The sequence below is a fragment of the Malus domestica genome, chromosome 03 (assembly GCF_042453785.1).
Source record: "Malus domestica chromosome 03, GDT2T_hap1".
NCBI lineage: Eukaryota > Viridiplantae > Streptophyta > Magnoliopsida > Rosales > Rosaceae > Malus > Malus domestica.
Window position 1 is genome coordinate 1,938,901 of NC_091663.1, and position 17,534 is coordinate 1,956,434.

At 40.3% G+C, this 17,534-nt stretch overlaps 1 protein-coding gene across 2 annotated transcripts; it reads left to right on the plus strand.

The window, feature by feature from the left end:
- The first annotated feature begins 941 nt into the window (after positions 1-941).
- LOC103416433 (E3 ubiquitin-protein ligase UPL1-like) lies at positions 942-17,254 on the plus strand. Of its 2 annotated transcripts, none has more exons than XM_070818059.1 (17): positions 942-1,275; positions 2,787-2,882; positions 2,964-3,170; positions 3,430-10,897; positions 11,006-11,367; positions 11,447-11,764; positions 12,160-12,361; positions 12,456-12,742; positions 13,163-13,434; positions 13,647-14,778; positions 14,872-15,018; positions 15,214-15,294; positions 15,508-15,733; positions 15,823-15,962; positions 16,360-16,466; positions 16,585-16,757; positions 16,873-17,254. In XM_070818059.1, exons 1-16 carry the CDS (start codon positions 1,243-1,245, stop codon positions 16,685-16,687), a joined length of 11,181 nt encoding a protein of 3,726 aa, XP_070674160.1. In that variant the 5' UTR covers positions 942-1,242; the 3' UTR covers positions 16,688-16,757; positions 16,873-17,254. The 2 variants fall into 2 exon arrangements, with proteins under 2 accessions (XP_070674160.1, XP_070674161.1); XM_070818060.1 differs by having other exon boundaries at positions 3,433-10,897.
- The last annotated feature ends 280 nt before the right edge of the window (positions 17,255-17,534 follow it).

A 17,534-nucleotide genomic window follows, 5' to 3' on the forward strand; every position in this document is an offset into this window, starting at 1 on the left:
ATAACGTACTGTAATGCATTCTGAACATTAGACCGAAACATGCACTTACACAGTATTAATCACTCTACTACACACCAACCTCCGATTTTACCAAGGAAACACAACTTTTCTTTTCTTCCCGGTATATAGGACGTATGATAACCTATTTTCACCAATGCAAAACTTGATTGACACCATATATCTATATGATTAGGATTTAGGATTGAAGGCAAATATTATAAGGTTCACTTCGTATTATATTTCCTTGATTAAATTGTTTATAATTTATTTGTTCAGTTGATAATAAGTAAGTTATCTAACAAGCCGAACAAAATCACAATTATACTTTTTGAACATGGAACAAGTTTCCAACAATAAAAAATATCGAGCAAGTTAAATAATAGAGACGTTAGACTAATTTTCTAGAGTACCGTGCCGCTTTGTCGCATCTAATTCAAATTATCTTATTTATAATAGAAAAACTTTCATAATACAGATATGCGTTAGGTCAGTTATCTATGATATCGTGCCTATTTGTCGCCACTAATTCAAATTATCTTAGTTGTGTGTGGATTTCATAATAAAGAAGTGCGTTAGGCCAATTATCTAGAGTATTGTACTTTCATAATAGAAGCGTGTGTTTAGTCATTTATCTACATTATTGTGTTTCTTTGTCATATCCAATTCAAATTATCTTACTCATAATAGGAGGAGAGCTTTCATGACACAAGTACATTGTCACCTTGACGTCCCATATTAATGATATAGTATAATCAGCTGAGGTAACTTGATATCGTAAATGGGGAGCGAGATATAGTATATTTAATTTTTCATTTTCTCCTTTTATTTTTCTATACAAAAAAAGTATTTTATTTTTATCTCCTTTTGGCTTTTATATTTTCCAAAATTTTCTGTAATTTCCTGCCCCCTCTATATATACCACCCTTTTAGCTTCTTTCTGAATAATCTATTTCTTCTCCAATTCTCTGCTTCCCCTTCTCTCTCTGTGCGATCCCATCAAAACCCTAATTTTGATCGCCAAAAAGCTCAAATTCCCTCTGATTACTCTAAAAAATTCGAAGCTCGACGATCCGATCATCGTCAAACCGCCCATACAAAACCTTGCTCACTTCAAGTTTAGTTGGCGCAGAATTTTAATTTCCCCAATTCAGCCTCTGCTCTTCGATCAATTCTTGGTTTTCAGGGATTGATCGGGTTCCATTTCAAAGAGTTTCTCAATCGTGCAATGCTTTCAGTTCCAATATGAAGTTAAAAAGAAGGAGGGCGGTTGAAGTGGTCAGTATATTTCACCTATGGAATCGATTTGATTGTTTTATGCATACATGCGCATGATATGTATGTGGACAAGAATAAAGTAGTGGGTTTTCGCTATATTTTGATTTCGAGAAGTTGATGGTTTTGGGTTATGTTCTTTTTCCCCTTTTCTTTTGATTTATTTCTCTTGGTTGTTTAAATTGTGATGTTTTCTCAATTCTCAGTGAGTGGCGCTTTTGTTGCAATTGCTTATTTGGTTGGTATTGGGCGTCTATCAATTTTTTGTTTTCGTTGGCTGTTTAACTAGGGATTGATACAAGATAAGAAAGTTTGAATTTTTTGCTCTTCTTATTGAATTGTATACACAATTCGGAGTACGAGAATGTAAAAATATTCAGCCTATTAAGCGAGATTTCCATTCTTGCTTGACAATTGCAATTAATACTAGGAAGATTTTAGAGATGATTATTCATGACCAATCCAGTTGACTATATTTGTTTGATTATTGTTTTTAGTGATTTTCTGCATCGAACATCCATCTGAATTTTATTTGTTTTTGTTGAACTTGCTAATATTGATTTTTTTTTGGGGGGGGGGGGGTGTCATACATACATGACAGATTGTTTTTGCGAAAAAGAAGTTTTAATCTTTTTATATGGATGCAATATCTAAATGGAACAAGATTGATTGGTTTTGACATTTATGCTTTAATGGTGTGTAGAAAATATGTGGAAACTGGATAATTGTTACCGCAAGGTGAAGTTAGGAGTTCGTCATTTTCTTTAAGATTTTCGCTATGCATTAAATTAAAATATCTGTGAAGTTAGGAGTTCGTCATTTTCTGTGAGACTTTTGCTATGCATTGAAATATGTGAGACTTAGATTCATGAATTTTTTTGAAGTTATAAATATAGTACATTCACATCACACAATAAAATTTTGCTCAAGCATATACTGCATTTAGCTTAAAGTGTGAGATGAATTGTGAGTGCGTGAATGATCTTAATTCCTTATAAGCATCTATTTGAAGATGGCGCTCTTAAGATTTTCAGTAATTAAACTTTATTAAGTGAACTTAACCATATTATGTGGAGGTTCATTAAGGTCAATCCAAGCCACTTTAATCCATTCTTTAAAGGTACCACAAGTGTGGCACTATTAACAACAAACTTTTTCCAGTGCCTCAGTTTTGTTTACATTTGTTTCAGTGTTGCTTATTTCCTGTAAGTAGTACGGAGATTTCTAACAAAGTCATGGGGGGTAATGTGTGTTAAAACAAATTTCTCTAGGATGTGATCTTGTTTGCACTACGTTGTAATGTTGTATGTGCCCTTCTCATTGTTTGCACACATTGTACATCCCTTCCTCATTGCACCTGAAGACCTTATTGTTTACAAATGATTCATCTCTTTCTGGTGTATTTGTTATGTCTCTGCTATAGTTGGGTACTAATTTTATATGAAAGCAATTTGGCGAGTCTGTAAATTGCTAACAATTATTTGTACTTTTTGTTTGGTCTTGTTTTGTTTCAGCCTCCAAAAATTAGATCCTTCATCAATAGTGTTACTGCTGTTCCCTTTGAGATTATAGAGGAACCTCTGAAAGGTTTCATCTGGGAGTTTGATAAGGTGATTTTATAACCTTTAACTGTTAAATTGATACGGTTATTTACATGCAATATGATTTATATGCTTTTATTTCTTGTGCAGGGAGATTTCCATCATTGGGTTGATCTTTTCAACCATTTTGATTCATTTTTTGAGAAGCATGTAAAATCCAGGAAGGATTTGCAGCTTGATGATAATTTTCTAGAAAGTGATCCTCCTTTTCCGAGGGAAGCTGTTCTTCAAGTTCTCCGTGTAATAAGGATAATTTTGGAGAACTGCACAAATAAGCATTTCTACAGTTCTTATGAGGTAAAATTTCCATCATTCACCTCTCTGTCATTGGTGCGTAATTATTCCACCTAGATATATAATTATACCATTATTGCATTTTGGGGTATTGTATATTGGATGAAGGCTTATTTTGCTGGGTTGTGATGATTAACAACTCTGATTATTGTGCATTTCATTGTGTTATTCTTTCTTATATACATGAGTCAATTTCATTTGTTTTCAATTCCTCCTCCTCCCATTCATTAATTTTATTTCTTTGTTTCATATGTTATTGCAGCAGCATCTTTCATCTCTGCTTGCTTGCACTGATGCGGATGTGGTTGAGGGTTGCCTGCAGACTTTGGCTGCTTTTGTAAAGAAAACAGTCGGAAAGTATTCCATTAGAGATGCTGCACTAAATTCAAAGTTATTCGCTCTTGCACAAGGTTGGGGGGGAAAAGAAGAGGGTCTTGGATTAATTGCTTGTGCAGTACAGAGTGGTTGTGACCCTGTTGCCTATGAATTAGGTTCCACCCTTCATTTTGAGTTCTATGCATCCAATGATTCAACAGGTGACATCCCTGCCAACCAAGGATTACAAATCATTCACTTACCTAACATCAACACTCATCCAGAAACGGATCTTGAGCTTTTGAGTAAGTTAATTGCTGAGTACAAAGTACCCTCAACCTTAAGATTTTCTTTATTGACAAGATTGCGGTTTGCAAGGGCTTTTGGTTCTGTAGCTACTTGGCAGCAGTATGCATGCATCCGCTTATATGCCGTCATAGTTCTTGTTCAAGCAAATAGTGATGCTGACGATCTTGTTTCTTTCTTCAACACTGAACCTGAGTTTATCAATGAATTAGTGTCATTGTTGAGCTTTGAGGATGTGGTTCCTGAGAAAATTCGAATTCTATGTCTTCTTTCACTGGTTGCTCTTTGTCAAGATCGATCCCGGCAGCCTACTGTTTTGACTGCTGTCACATCTGGTGGTCATCGTGGAATCCTATCCAGTCTCATGCAGAAGGCCATTGATTTTGTCACCAAAGATACATCAAAGTGGTCTGTTGTTTTTACTGAGGCTCTATTATCTCTTGTCACAGTTTTGGTGTCATCATCATCAGGTTGTTCAGCTATGCGTGAAGCTGGTTTTATCCCCACCCTTCTGCCTTTGCTTAAAGATACAAACCCACAACACCTTCATTTGGTCAGCACATCTGTGCACATTTTAGAAGCTTTTATGGATTACAGTAATCCTGCTGCTGCATTGTTTCGGGATTTGGGTGGTTTAGACGATACAATCTCTCGCCTACAGGTGGAAGTGTCTCATATAGAAAATGGCTCAAAGCATCAAGATGAGGATTCTGACATCATTGGGAGCAGTGCACAAGTAGTTGCAGGAACTTCCACAGAGTTAGACAACATGCAGCCTTTGTATTCAGAACCACTGGTTTCATATCACAGACGACTGCTTATGAAAGCTTTATTGCGTGCTATATCCCTAGGGACTTATGCCCCTGGAAATACTGCCCGTGTTTATGGCTCAGAGGAGAGTCTATTGCCGCAATGCTTATGCATTATATTTAAAAGGGCAAAGGATTTTGGTGGCGGGGTATTCTCACTGGCGGCAACTGTCATGAGTGATTTAATACACAAAGATCCTACCTGTTTTCCAGTCTTAGATGCAGCAGGCCTTCCTTCTGCCTTCTTGGATGCTATAATGGATGGAGTTCTTTGCTCTGCGGAAGCCATTACATGCATACCACAGTGTCTGGATGCCCTATGTTTGAATACTACTGGTCTTCAGGCCGTGAAAGATCGCAATGCTTTGAGGTGTTTTGTGAAGATATTTACTTCAAGAACTTATCTGCGTGCCCTGACCAGTGACACACCAGGCTCGTTATCTAGTGGATTGGATGAATTAATGCGCCATGCTTCCTCATTGCGTGGGCCTGGAGTGGATATGCTGATTGAGATCTTAAATGCCATTTCAAAAATTGGACATGGGGTTGATGCTCCTTACATGTCAATTGATCCTTTGGGCTCTTCTACTCCTGTTCCCATGGAAACAGATGGAGAAGAGAGGAATTTGGTCCTGTCTGATAATGGGGAATCATCCAAAACGGAGAGTTCAGAGCAGACTGTGGAACCACCTTCTGATTCTTCAGTGGGGAATGTTGAATTATTCCTTCCTGATTGTGTGAGCAATGCTGCACGTCTTCTTGAAACAATACTTCAGAATGGTGACACATGTCGTATATTTGTGGAGAAGAAGGGGGTCGAAGCTGTCCTGCAGTTATTTACCTTGCCTTTGATGCCTCTTTCTGTTTCAGTTGGCCAGAGTATTTCTGTTGCATTTAAGAACTTCTCACCACAACATTCTGCTTCTTTGGCTCGGGCTGTTTGTTCATTCTTGAGAGAGCATATGAAATCAACAAATGAACTCTTAGTTTCAGTTGGAGGGACTCAACTTGCTTTGGTGGAATCTACGAAGCAAACTCAAGTTTTGAGACATCTTTCTAGTCTTGAAGCTATTCTATCTCTGTCTAATGTTCTGTTGAAAGGGACCACTACTGTGGTGTCTGAACTGGGTGCAGCAGATGCAGATGTATTGAAAGATCTCGGAAGCACATACAGGGAAATAATTTGGCAAATCTCTCTGTGCAATGATGTCAAGTTAGATGAGAAGATCAATGCTGAGCAAGAACCAGAGAGTGCTGAGGCAGGTCCGACTAATGCGTCTGGAAGGGAGAGTGATGATGATGCTAATATACCAATGGTGAGATATATGAATCCAGTTTCTATCAGGAATCAGCCCTTGTGGGGTGGAGAACGCGAGTTTCTTTCAGTTGTTCGCTCTGGTGAAGGTTTGCACCGTCGTAGTCGTCATGGGTTTACACGCATAAGGGGTGGAAGGACAAACCGACATTTGGAGGCTTTAAATGTTGATTCTGAATCTTCATCAACAGTATCGGAGACATCTACTTCCCAGGATTTGAAAAAGAAAAGTCCTGATGTTCTTGTGATAGAAATCCTCAACAAGCTGGCTTCCACACTGCGTTCCTTCTTCACAGCTCTTGTCAAGGGATTCACATCACCAAATCGGCGTAGAGACTCTGGGTCATTGAGTTTGGTTTCCAAGACTCTTGGAACTGCCCTAGCTAAAATATTTCTCGAGTCTCTTAGTTTCTCTGGGCATTCTACATCAGCTGGGCTTGATACTTCACTGTCAGTCAAGTGTCGATATCTTGGCAAAGTTGTCGATGATATGGTGTCACTTACATTTGACAGCAGGCGGCGAACTTGTTATACTGCAACAGTAAATAATTTCTATGTGCATGGTACTTTTAAGGAGCTGCTTACAACATTTGAAGCTACTAGTCAGTTGTTGTGGACACCACCATACTCTGTGTCAGCGTCAGGTATTGATCTTGAAAAGACAGGTGAAGGAAGTAAACTGTCCCACAGTTCATGGCTGCTTGATACTTTACAGAGCTATTGCCGTCTGCTCGAGTATTTTGTTAATTCTTCTTTACTCTTATCCACAACCTCTGCATCTCAGGCGCAGTTGGTTGTTCAGCCAGTTGCAGTTGGTTTGTCAATCGGGCTTTTCCCTGTGCCAAGGGACCCAGAAGTTTTTGTTCGTATGTTGCAATCTCAAGTTCTTGATGTGATACTTCCAGTCTGGAACCACCCTATGTTTCCAAATTGTAGTCCAAGTTTCATTGCTTCTATTGTCTCGCTTGTCATGCATGTATATTCTGGTGTTGGAGATGTGAAGCAGAATCGCAGTGGCATTGTTGGAAGTACAAACCAGCGAATCCTGCCCCCACCACTTGATGAAAATACTATTACCACCATTGTTGAGATGGGTTTTCCAAGAGCTAGAGCAGAGGAAGCTCTTAGGCGGGTGGAAACAAATAGCGTTGAAATGGCCATGGAGTGGCTCTTTAGTCATCCTGAGGATCCTGTGCAGGATGATGATGAACTGGCTCGGGCACTAGCTCTTTCACTAGGAAATTCATCAGATGCATCCAAAGCTGATAGTGTTGAAAAGTCTGTTGATGTACTGGCAGAAGAGGGTTGTGTGAAAGCTCCTCCTGTTGATGATGCCCTTGCAGCATCGGTCAAATTGCTTCAAAGTAATGATACCATGGCATTCCCATTGACAGATTTGCTTGTGACGCTTAGCAACCGGAACAAAGGTGAAGACCGTCCAAGAGTTGTATCTTATCTTACTCAACAGCTAAAGAATTGTTCATTGGATTTTTCTAATGATACCAGTGCATTGAGTATGGTTTCACATGTTATTGCATTACTTCTTTCCGAGGATGGAAGCACAAGGGAAATCGCTGCACAGTATGGTATTGTGTCTACTGCAACAGATATCTTGATGAACTTTAAGGGCAAAGATGAGTCAGGCAATGAGTTTCTTGTCCCAAAATGTATCAGTGCTCTTCTGCTTATTTTGGATAACATGTTGCAATCAAGGTCCAGAATTTCTGAAGGTACTCAAACGGGGGCCTTACCTGAATTATCTGGAGAGCTTGCGTCAATCCCTGCATCAGATACAGAGAAAAAACAGCCTATGGATGCCCATGAAAGAGATTCTGCCATGGCATTTGAGAAAATATTGGGGAAATCTACTGGTTATTTGACTATGGAAGAGAGTCATAAGGTGCTAGCAGTTGCTTGTGATTTGATAAAGCAGCATGTCCCAGCAATGATCATGCAGGCTGTTTTACAATTATGTGCTCGCTTGACAAAAACTCATGCTCTAGCATTACAATTCCTTGAAAATGGAGGCCTGGCAGCTCTATTTGGCCTTCCAAGAAGTTGTTTTTTCCCTGGATATGATACTATTGCATCTGCTATCGTTCGCCATCTCCTTGAAGATCCACAAACACTGCAAACAGCAATGGAATTGGAGATTCGCCAAGCCCTGAGTGGAAACAGGCACGGTGGGCGCACTTCTGCACGAACATTCTTGACATCAATGGCACCTGTAATCTCCAGAGATCCAGTAGTTTTTATGAAAGCTGCTTCTGCGGTTTGCCAGTTGGAGACATCAGGAGGTAGGACCTTTGTTCTGTTATTGAAGGAAAAAGAGAAGGAAAAGGAAAAATCTAAAGCAGCAGGTGATGAGGCTGGATTATCTTCCAATGAGTGTGTGCGCATTTCTGAAAATAAGATACACGATGGATCTGGTAAATGCTCAAAAAGTCACAAGAAGATCCCTCCCAATCTCACTCAAGTGATAGATCAGCTTCTTGAAATGGTCTTCAAATACCATTTCCCAAATAGCCAGGAAGACTCTGCTAATAACCCATCCGCTATGGAGGTAGATGAACCCACTATGAAGGTGAAGGGTAAATCAAAGGTTGACGAGACAAGGAAAGTGGAGTCTGAATCTGAAAGATCTGCAGGGTTGGCTAAAGTTACCTTTGTTATCAAATTACTGAGTGATATTCTTCTTATGTATGTACATGCAGTTGGGGTTATACTTAAACGAGATTTAGAAATGACTCAATTGCGGGGATCTAATCAACCAGATGGTCTTGGACATGGTGGTATACTGCACCATGTAATTCATCGATTGCTTCCACTCACCATTGATAAATCTGCTGGACCCGATGAATGGAGAGACAAGTTGTCCGAAAAAGCTTCTTGGTTCCTGGTAGTTCTGTGCGGTCGTTCCAGTGAAGGGCGCAGACGAGTAATTATTGAACTTGTAAAGGCTTTATCCTTGGTTTCGAACTTGGATATTACTTCCACCTTATTACCTGATAAAAGGGTTTATGCGTTTGTTGATTTGGTGTATTCAATTCTGTCAAAAAATTCATCATCTAGCAACTTACCTGGTTCTGGGTTTTCACCAGACATAGCAAAAGGCATGATAGATGGGGGAATGATTCAGTGTCTGACTGGTATCCTTCGGGTGATTGACTTAGACCATCCTGATGCTCCCAAAACTGTGAATTTGATACTCAAGGTGTTAGAAAGCCTAACAAGGGCTGCTAATGCTAGTGAGCAATACTTTAAATCTGATGAGACGAGCAAGAAAAAATCCACAGGGTTGAATGGAAGATCTGATGGTCAGGTAACTGCCCCATCAGCTGATATAACTGTGGGGGATAATCAGAATACAAGCAGTGAACAGGGTGTGGGAGATATCGTACAGGTTATTCAAGGGGATCAAGGAACTTCTCAAAGTGAAGCTAATCCTGATGGAAATCCAAACCAGTTGGTGGAACAAGATATGAGGATAGAAGTTGAAGGACCGCTAGCTTCTAATCCATCTATGGAGCTTGGGATGGATTTCATGCGTGAGGGGATGGATGAAGGTAATGTACTGCACAACACTGATCAAATTGAGATGACTTTTCGTGTTGAGAATAGGGCAGATGATGACATGGCTGATTTAGAAAATGACATGGGTGATGATGGCGAGGATGATGAGGATGATGATGAGGGAGAAGATGAGGATGAGGATATAGCAGAGGAAGGTGGTGGCATGATGTCTCTTGCTGATACTGATGTGGAAGACCATGAAGGTAACGGCTTGGGAGATGATTACAATGATGAAATGATTGATGAAGATGATGACGATTTTCATGAGAATCGTGTCATAGAAGTGAGATGGAGGGAAGCCCTTGATGGGCTTGACCATTTGCAGGAAATTGGACAACCTGGAGCTGCAAGTGGTCTCATTGATGTTGCTGCTGAACCTTTTGAAGGTGTTAATGTGGATGACTTGTTTGGTCTGAGAAGGCCGTTGGGTTTCGACCGCCGCCGTCAGACAAGTAGGTCTTCCTTTGAGCGATCTGTTACAGAAACAAATGGATTTCAACATCCTCTCCTTTTAAGACCATCCCAGTCTGGGGATTTGGTCTCAATGTGGTCAGCAGGTGGAAATTCATCCAGGGATCTAGAAGCCCTGTCATCAGGGAGCTTTGACGTAGCTCATTTCTACATGTTTGATGCTCCTGTTCTACCTTTTGATCATGTACCAAGCAATATTTTTGGTGACCGCTTGGGTGGTGCAGCACCCCCACCGTTGACTGATTATTCTGTAGGTATGGATTCATTGCAGTTATCGGGCCGAAGAGGGCCAGGTGATGGTCGATGGACCGATGACGGCCAGCCTCAAGCAGGTCCTCAAGCTGCTGCTATTGCACAAGCAGTGGAGGAACAGTTTATATCACAATTACGCAGTCTTGCTCCAGCTGATATCCCTGCTGAACGACAGTCCCAGAACTCAGGAGTGCAGGAGAAACAGCCAGATCTCCCTCCTTTAAGTGATAGTCAAGTAGCAGTGGAGCGTGATGACAGCCATGAAAGAAATGAAGATCAGCATCAAGTTGGGGTTGATGAAACAACACATCAAGTTAACTCAAGTTCTGACGCTGCTCCCTGTCAAGAACAAGTCAATCCAGAATCTGTAGTCGAAGGTGCAGGGGAGTTCTCACAGGTACCTGAACCAATGTCAATTATGCCACCTTCAACCAGCAGTACACCAAGCGATAGCATGGACATTGGTGATGGGAATGGTGCTGCTGGTGAGCAAGTAGGGTCAATGCCAGGTTCTGTCAACTCGTCTGCAGAAATAAGTGCTGGTTTACAATGTGAAGGGGTCTCTGCTGTGCCTTCTAATGCCCATGATGGTACAGTGGTGGAGGCTGTGGGTTGTGATAGATCCTCAAGAACAGAGGGGCAGGTTGGTAATGTGTCGGCAAGTTTCGGTTTCGATGTGCCTACTCCAGGTGATTCTCATACTTTTTTGATGCCAACAAATGTTGATGTTGATATGAATTACATTGGTGAAATAAATGAAATTGGCCATCCCATGCCTGCTTTTGAAAATCGTACAGATGAACCATCAAGGGAAAACACAACTGTTGCTCCAGAAGCTAATCAGGCTGAACAAGATTTGAATAATGAGGCTAATGGTGCTACTGCAATTGATCCAACCTTCTTGGAAGCTCTACCTGAAGATTTGAGGGCCGAAGTTCTTGCTTCACAGCAAGTTCAGCCCGTTCAACCTCCATCTTATGTGTCACCTTCTGCAGATGACATTGATCCTGAGTTTTTAGCAGCCCTTCCTCCAGATATCCAAGCAGAAGTTTTGGCTCAACAAAGAGCACAACGGGTTGCACAGCAGGCTGAGGGACAACCGGTTGACATGGACAACGCTTCAATAATTGCTACTTTTCCAGCTGATTTACGTGAAGAGGTTTTCATCTGGAACTGCATCTTTCATGACTAGGTTGTAATGATTATTTGTCTTACATATGTAATTTTTCTCGGTCCAGGTGCTTTTAACTTCTTCAGAAGCAGTTCTGTCTGGATTGCCTTCTCCATTGCTCGCTGAAGCCCAAATGCTAAGAGACCGAGCAATGAGTCATTATCAGGCTCGCAGCCTTTTTGGGACCAGCCACAGGCTAAATAACCGGAGAAATGGATTGGGTTTTGACCGGCAGACGGTGATGGACAGAGGTGTTGGAGTCACTATTGGCCGGAGGGCAGTTTCTGCTCTTGCAGACTGCTTAAAGGTTAAGGAAATTGAAGGAGAGCCGCTTCTGGATGCTGATGCATTGAAAGCCTTAATTAGGCTATTACGATTAGCGCAGGTAAATCCATATTCCAATTATGGGTAATTGGAATGTTTATAACTGGTTATGAAAGTTTCATGTTTATATGTTAGTTGAAATATGAATTTTAGATTTTCTTTAAAAGTTGAACAAATTTATGTTTACTATTCAAGTGTGAAGCTTTTGTTGATGGGAATAATATTCTGTAAAGGACCTCACATGAAAAAATTTCGGTTTGTTGAAGAGTAGAAAACTGAGTGGGTTGTTTTTTCTCAATTTTTGCTTTGAAAGACCTCAAATATAACACATTATTTGAAAATCACATGCATACGTGCATGTACTACGTACAGTCTCATACAATCACTCATTAAATGACTATCTTCTGCTAACATGATGCCTTTTTTTTTTTTTTTTTTTTTTTTGTGTGTGGTTAGCCCCTTGGTAAAGGACTCTTGCAGAGGCTATTGTTGAACTTATGTACCCACAGTGTTACACGAGCAATCTTAGTTCGTCTTTTGCTCGATATGATCAAACCCGAGGCTGAGGGCTTAGTCGGTGGATTAGCAGCTATTAATTCCCAAAGGCTTTATGGTTGCAATTCAAAAGTTGTTTATGGTCGATCACAGTTGTTAGATGGTAAGTCATCTGACGCGCCAACAGTTACTGCAGTATATTTGTTTCTTCGATTTATGAACTAACAATTTGTTTGCTTTTTCTTCTTTTTCAATAGGTCTTCCTCCCTTGGTGCTGCGTCGAATTCTTGAGATCTTGACTTATTTGGCCACAAATCATTCTGCTGTGGCAAATATGTTATTCTTCTTTGATTTCTCTGGTGTTCCTGAGTCATCAAGCCCTATGCATGTGGAAACCAAGAAGGACAAAGGCAAGGAGAAAATTGGAGAAGCAGGATCTTCAAAAACTTCTGGAAACACCCAGGATGCTGACATTCCCCTGATATTGTTCCTGAAGCTCCTGAACCGACCTCATTTTGTACACAGCACTGCTCATCTTGAGCAGGTACAACCTACTCTATTATTAACCAGTTTAAAATGACCTCGGGCAGAGATTATTTTCTATTTGTATATTTAATTAAAAGTGTAAAGTCCCTTGTTAGTTGTTAGATATCCACATATCTTCAATGATACGTGAGACCTTATCTGAATTTAAGATTGGAGTAATTCAATTGTTTGTAATGTCCGACTCGTCAACCATTCTGGACAAAACCTAGTACCTGCTCCATAACTATTTCTCTTCTTAAAAATTTAGAAAATAACTAAGTATATGGTAGAGAACTGCGTATTGTGTGCCATATCTCTTGTTGTACATGTGGAGTCATAATCTTGATTATTTTATTGCTAAATCGTGTCCTACATCATGATCCTTCTAAAAAAATTTATAGTTCAACACCATCTCATGTTTTTTTTTTGGGTGCTACAGGTCATGGGCCTGCTTCAGGTTGTTGTATATACTTCAGCTTCAAAATTAGAGGGCCAGTCTCAATCTGAGGGGGCAGATAAGCCTGTTGGTGAAGCATCAGGAGATGGTCAAAAGGGTCCTCCTTTGGAATCAGAACCTGGTCAGGGAGATAAGCCTGTTAGTGGTGAATCATCAATTTCAGATGGAAAGAGGAGTACGGATACATATAATGTTTTCTTGAAGCTGCCAGAATCTGATCTGCACAATCTTTGCAGCCTTCTTGGTCGTGAGGGGTATTATTAGCTCTCTAATTCTTACAATTTTATTCTTTGAACGTATGTGCAGGTTTTTTTATATTAACCGTTGTGACTTTATATGAGTAGTTGCTCCTTTTGTATTTGCATGTCCTCTACCAACGTATTAGACCCTCCACTCATTTCTTTGTGCTACAGTATATGAACTATGTTTTTATGAGTGTCTAATCTGAGTCCATTTACTTGATTAGGCTTTCAGATAAACTTTATATGCTTGCTGGTGAGGTGTTGAAGAAGTTGGCCTCAGTTGCAGCGCCCCATCGAAAACTTTTTGTCTCAGCGCTGTCAGAACTAGCTCATGGTTTGAGTGCCTCAGCTGTTGGGGAGCTTGTCACTCTCCGGAACACACATATGTTGGGTTTAAGTGCTGGATCAATGGCTGGGTCAGCAATCTTACGTGTATTACAAGCACTTTGCTCCCTCACCTCACCTAGGGCTAGTGAGAATTCAGGACTGGAGAATGATGCGGAGCAGGAGGAGCATGCCATCATGTGGAAGCTAAATGTTGCACTTGAGCCACTGTGGCAAGAATTAAGCAACTGTATAAGTGCGACTGAAACAGCGCTGGGTCAGAGTTCTTTCTGTCGAACCATGTCTATAGTAAATGTTGGAGACCATGCACAGGGTTCTTCTTCATCTCCTCTCCCCCCTGGAACTCAGAGGCTCCTGCCTTTTATGGAGGCATTTTTTGTTTTGTGTGAAAAGCTACAAGAGAACCTCTCTACAATGCTGCAAGATCAGGCGAATATAACTGCAAGAGAAGTCAAAGAGTCCTCTGGAAACTCAGATCCTTCAACTACCAAGTACCACAGTTGTGGGGATTCTCAGAGAAAGCTTGATGGTGCTATTACATTTACAAAGTTCGCTGAGAAGCACCGCCGGCTTTTAAATGCTTTTATCAGACAGAATCCAGGTTTGTTGGAGAAATCCCTTACTATGATGCTGAAGGCACCAAGGCTAATTGATTTTGACAACAAGAGAGCGCATTTCCGGTCAAGAATTAGGCAACAGCATGAGCAACATCTCTCTGGTCCTCTGAGAATAAGTGTTCGGCGGGCTTATGTTTTGGAGGATTCTTATAATCAGTTGCGCATGCGGCCTACTCATGACATGAAGGGTCGATTAAATGTCCAATTCCAAGGAGAAGAGGGTATTGATGCTGGAGGTCTGACACGAGAGTGGTATCAATTACTGTCGAGGGTCATATTTGACAAGGGGGCATTGCTTTTCACCACTGTAGGAAACAATGCAACTTTCCAGCCAAACCCTAATTCTGTCTACCAGACAGAACATCTGTCATATTTTAAATTTGTGGGCCGTGTGGTAATTCTTCTGGACTATTGACTTTTTGAAACCGGCTTTATAATTCTGTATTAAATTTCTCTTTAACATTTGCTGCTCTGATAATTCATTCAGGTTGCAAAGGCACTTTTTGATGGGCAACTTTTGGATGTTTATTTCACTCGATCCTTCTACAAGCATATACTTGGTGTAAAGGTGACTTACAATGATATAGAGGCTGTGGATCCTGATTACTACAAGAATTTAAAGTGGATGTTAGAGGTTAGTGTGCTTTTGATCACACTGATTTTTAAGAGTTCCAAGGTTGGATTGGAATGGGTTTCGTTGTCGGTTTATATCTTGTTAACTGATCTAAGATGTAGTGGTATTCTGAACTTCTGTTTCTGCGTGGATTAAGACTCTCAGTTCCTTTGTTGTGTACGTTTCTTTTAATTTTAATTTTTTTCGTGTGTCCAGAATGACGTGAGTGATATTCCTGACCTGACGTTTAGCATGGATGCGGATGAAGAAAAGCATATCCTTTATGAGAAAAACCAGGTATTTGAATGATATTCCTGATTTATATGCAACTTTTTATTTCTGTTCTTTCTTTTTGAAAGCTTTTGGTTTTTCACGTAGTGTTATTATAAAGTCTTCCTTAGATGCTTATCCGATTTTCATTCAGTGTTATGACATTAAATTGAGCTCACGGGTTTGACTAATGTTGTACTTGTTCGTTGTGTTTTCCTTTCTTTCTACCTTCTTGAAAAGGTTACTGATTATGAGCTGAAACCTGGAGGAAGAAATATTCGGGTTACTGAAGAAACGAAGCACGAGTATGTTGATCTTGTAGCTGAACATATCTTGACAAATGCTATCCGTCCTCAAATTGATTCCTTCCTGGACGGGTTTCGTGAATTGGTCCCGCGAGAGCTTATCTCTATTTTCAATGACAAGGAGCTTGAGCTACTCATCAGTGGTCTTCCAGAGATTGATTGTGAGTTGCATTTTGAATGAGCTTATTATTTAATAGATATGATATTTTGCTTCTGTTGTGGTATCTGAATGGTAACTTTGTCCTTGCAGTGGCTGATTTGAAGGCCAACACCGAGTACACTGGCTACACATCAGCATCTGATGTTGTTAAATGGTTCTGGGACGTGGTTGAAAGTTTTGACAAGGAGGACATGGCGAGACTGCTGCAGTTTGTGACTGGAACATCAAAGGTAACTGTTTTGTACTACAAAGGAAATATGAAATAGTATATATACTTCTCCATATCTGCTGGTTCACGACTAAAAAGGATATTATATGGGCTTTTGTACTTTCTGATAATGTACGACCCCCCTTTTCCCTTGGCCGATCCCCTTTTTCCAACAAACCAACCCCTCCCTTTATAATGTTCATAACTTTTTTCACAGGTTCCATTGAAAGGGTGACTTGTGTTGTTTTTACCCTGAGCATTTTACCTTGATATCAGTTGCCTATAGACTCCATAGATCATTTTCATTTCCTGTGAACATGATTTTTGACAATGCGCATATTGTCTCATTGAACTTTGCCATTTTATAATGATTGGAAATGGCTTGTGTAGCTGTTGATTTATATGTTTGCGATTTTCAGGTTCCATTGGAAGGTTTCAGGGCGTTGCAAGGTATCTCTGGTCCTCAGAAATTTCAGATTCACAAGGCTTATGGAGCTCCTGACAGGCTGCCCTCCGCTCATACATGGTTAGTGTAAACATAATTTGTTTGGTCCCGTCTTACCTTACAAAACAGTTCATTTCTTTGTCCCCGTCACATTCTCATCAAGCTCGATGCGTCTGATGTGTTCCTATGTCTTTTCCAGCTTTAACCAGCTAGACCTTCCTGAGTACACCACCAAAGAACAGCTTCATGAACGATTGTTACTTGCTATTCATGAAGCTAGTGAAGGATTTGGCTTTGGTTGACAGAAAAGAATCTCAGCAGATATTGTTTCTCCAGGGTTCCAGTCATCGGTCGTATAGTTAGCATGTACATGTCAGTTCGACATCCTTTTTCTTTCCTTGTTTCGAATCCCTTCGCTAATCCTTTCTGAAATCAACTCAATTTAATTTGTGATTTTCGTTCTAATTCTCCCCCATTCTTCGCGCAGATGACAGAACCGGTTCTGAATTTTAGCTTCCAGAATTACAGCAACTTTTGGAGAAATCGAATGATGGATTTTGTTAAGAATTCGGAAACCATTATCTTACCGGAGGCCGGTAAGCTCCTCGGTGACAATGGATTGAAATTGTAGAAATTATTTTGCGGATTCTTGACGTGTCGGAAAATTGGGGAGTCGGTGCAGATGGATATGGGTAGAAAATCTGTTCTTTTCGGTGTTTATGTTAGATCTCTATTTAGATTAGTCAGTTTTCTTCACTTTCTCTGACCTGAATGTTTGGTAATAAGCCTAGGAATATGTATATGTATATGTAATTCCATATGGTTTCTTTTGGATTTTAATTTATTTGAAGGCGAGAAGGTGATTCCAATTTTGCTCTCAGTTTTATTTGTGCAAATGAACATGCCCTCTAGCCCGTCGTTTGCGGGAGAAATTTACTTGACAGTGGCAGTATCCCAAGCCAATCTACATTTGATGTTTGCTATTGGCAATGCATCCGTGATTCGTTTAGGATACTGCAACAATGTCATCTCTTGCCTCGAAGTTGTTCTAATGATTAGTCGGGTTTGTAACCATTTTTCAACAATGCAATATGCAAAAGGGACGATATCATGGCCTAACTGGTCTAACTCACCACACCATCCACCCTG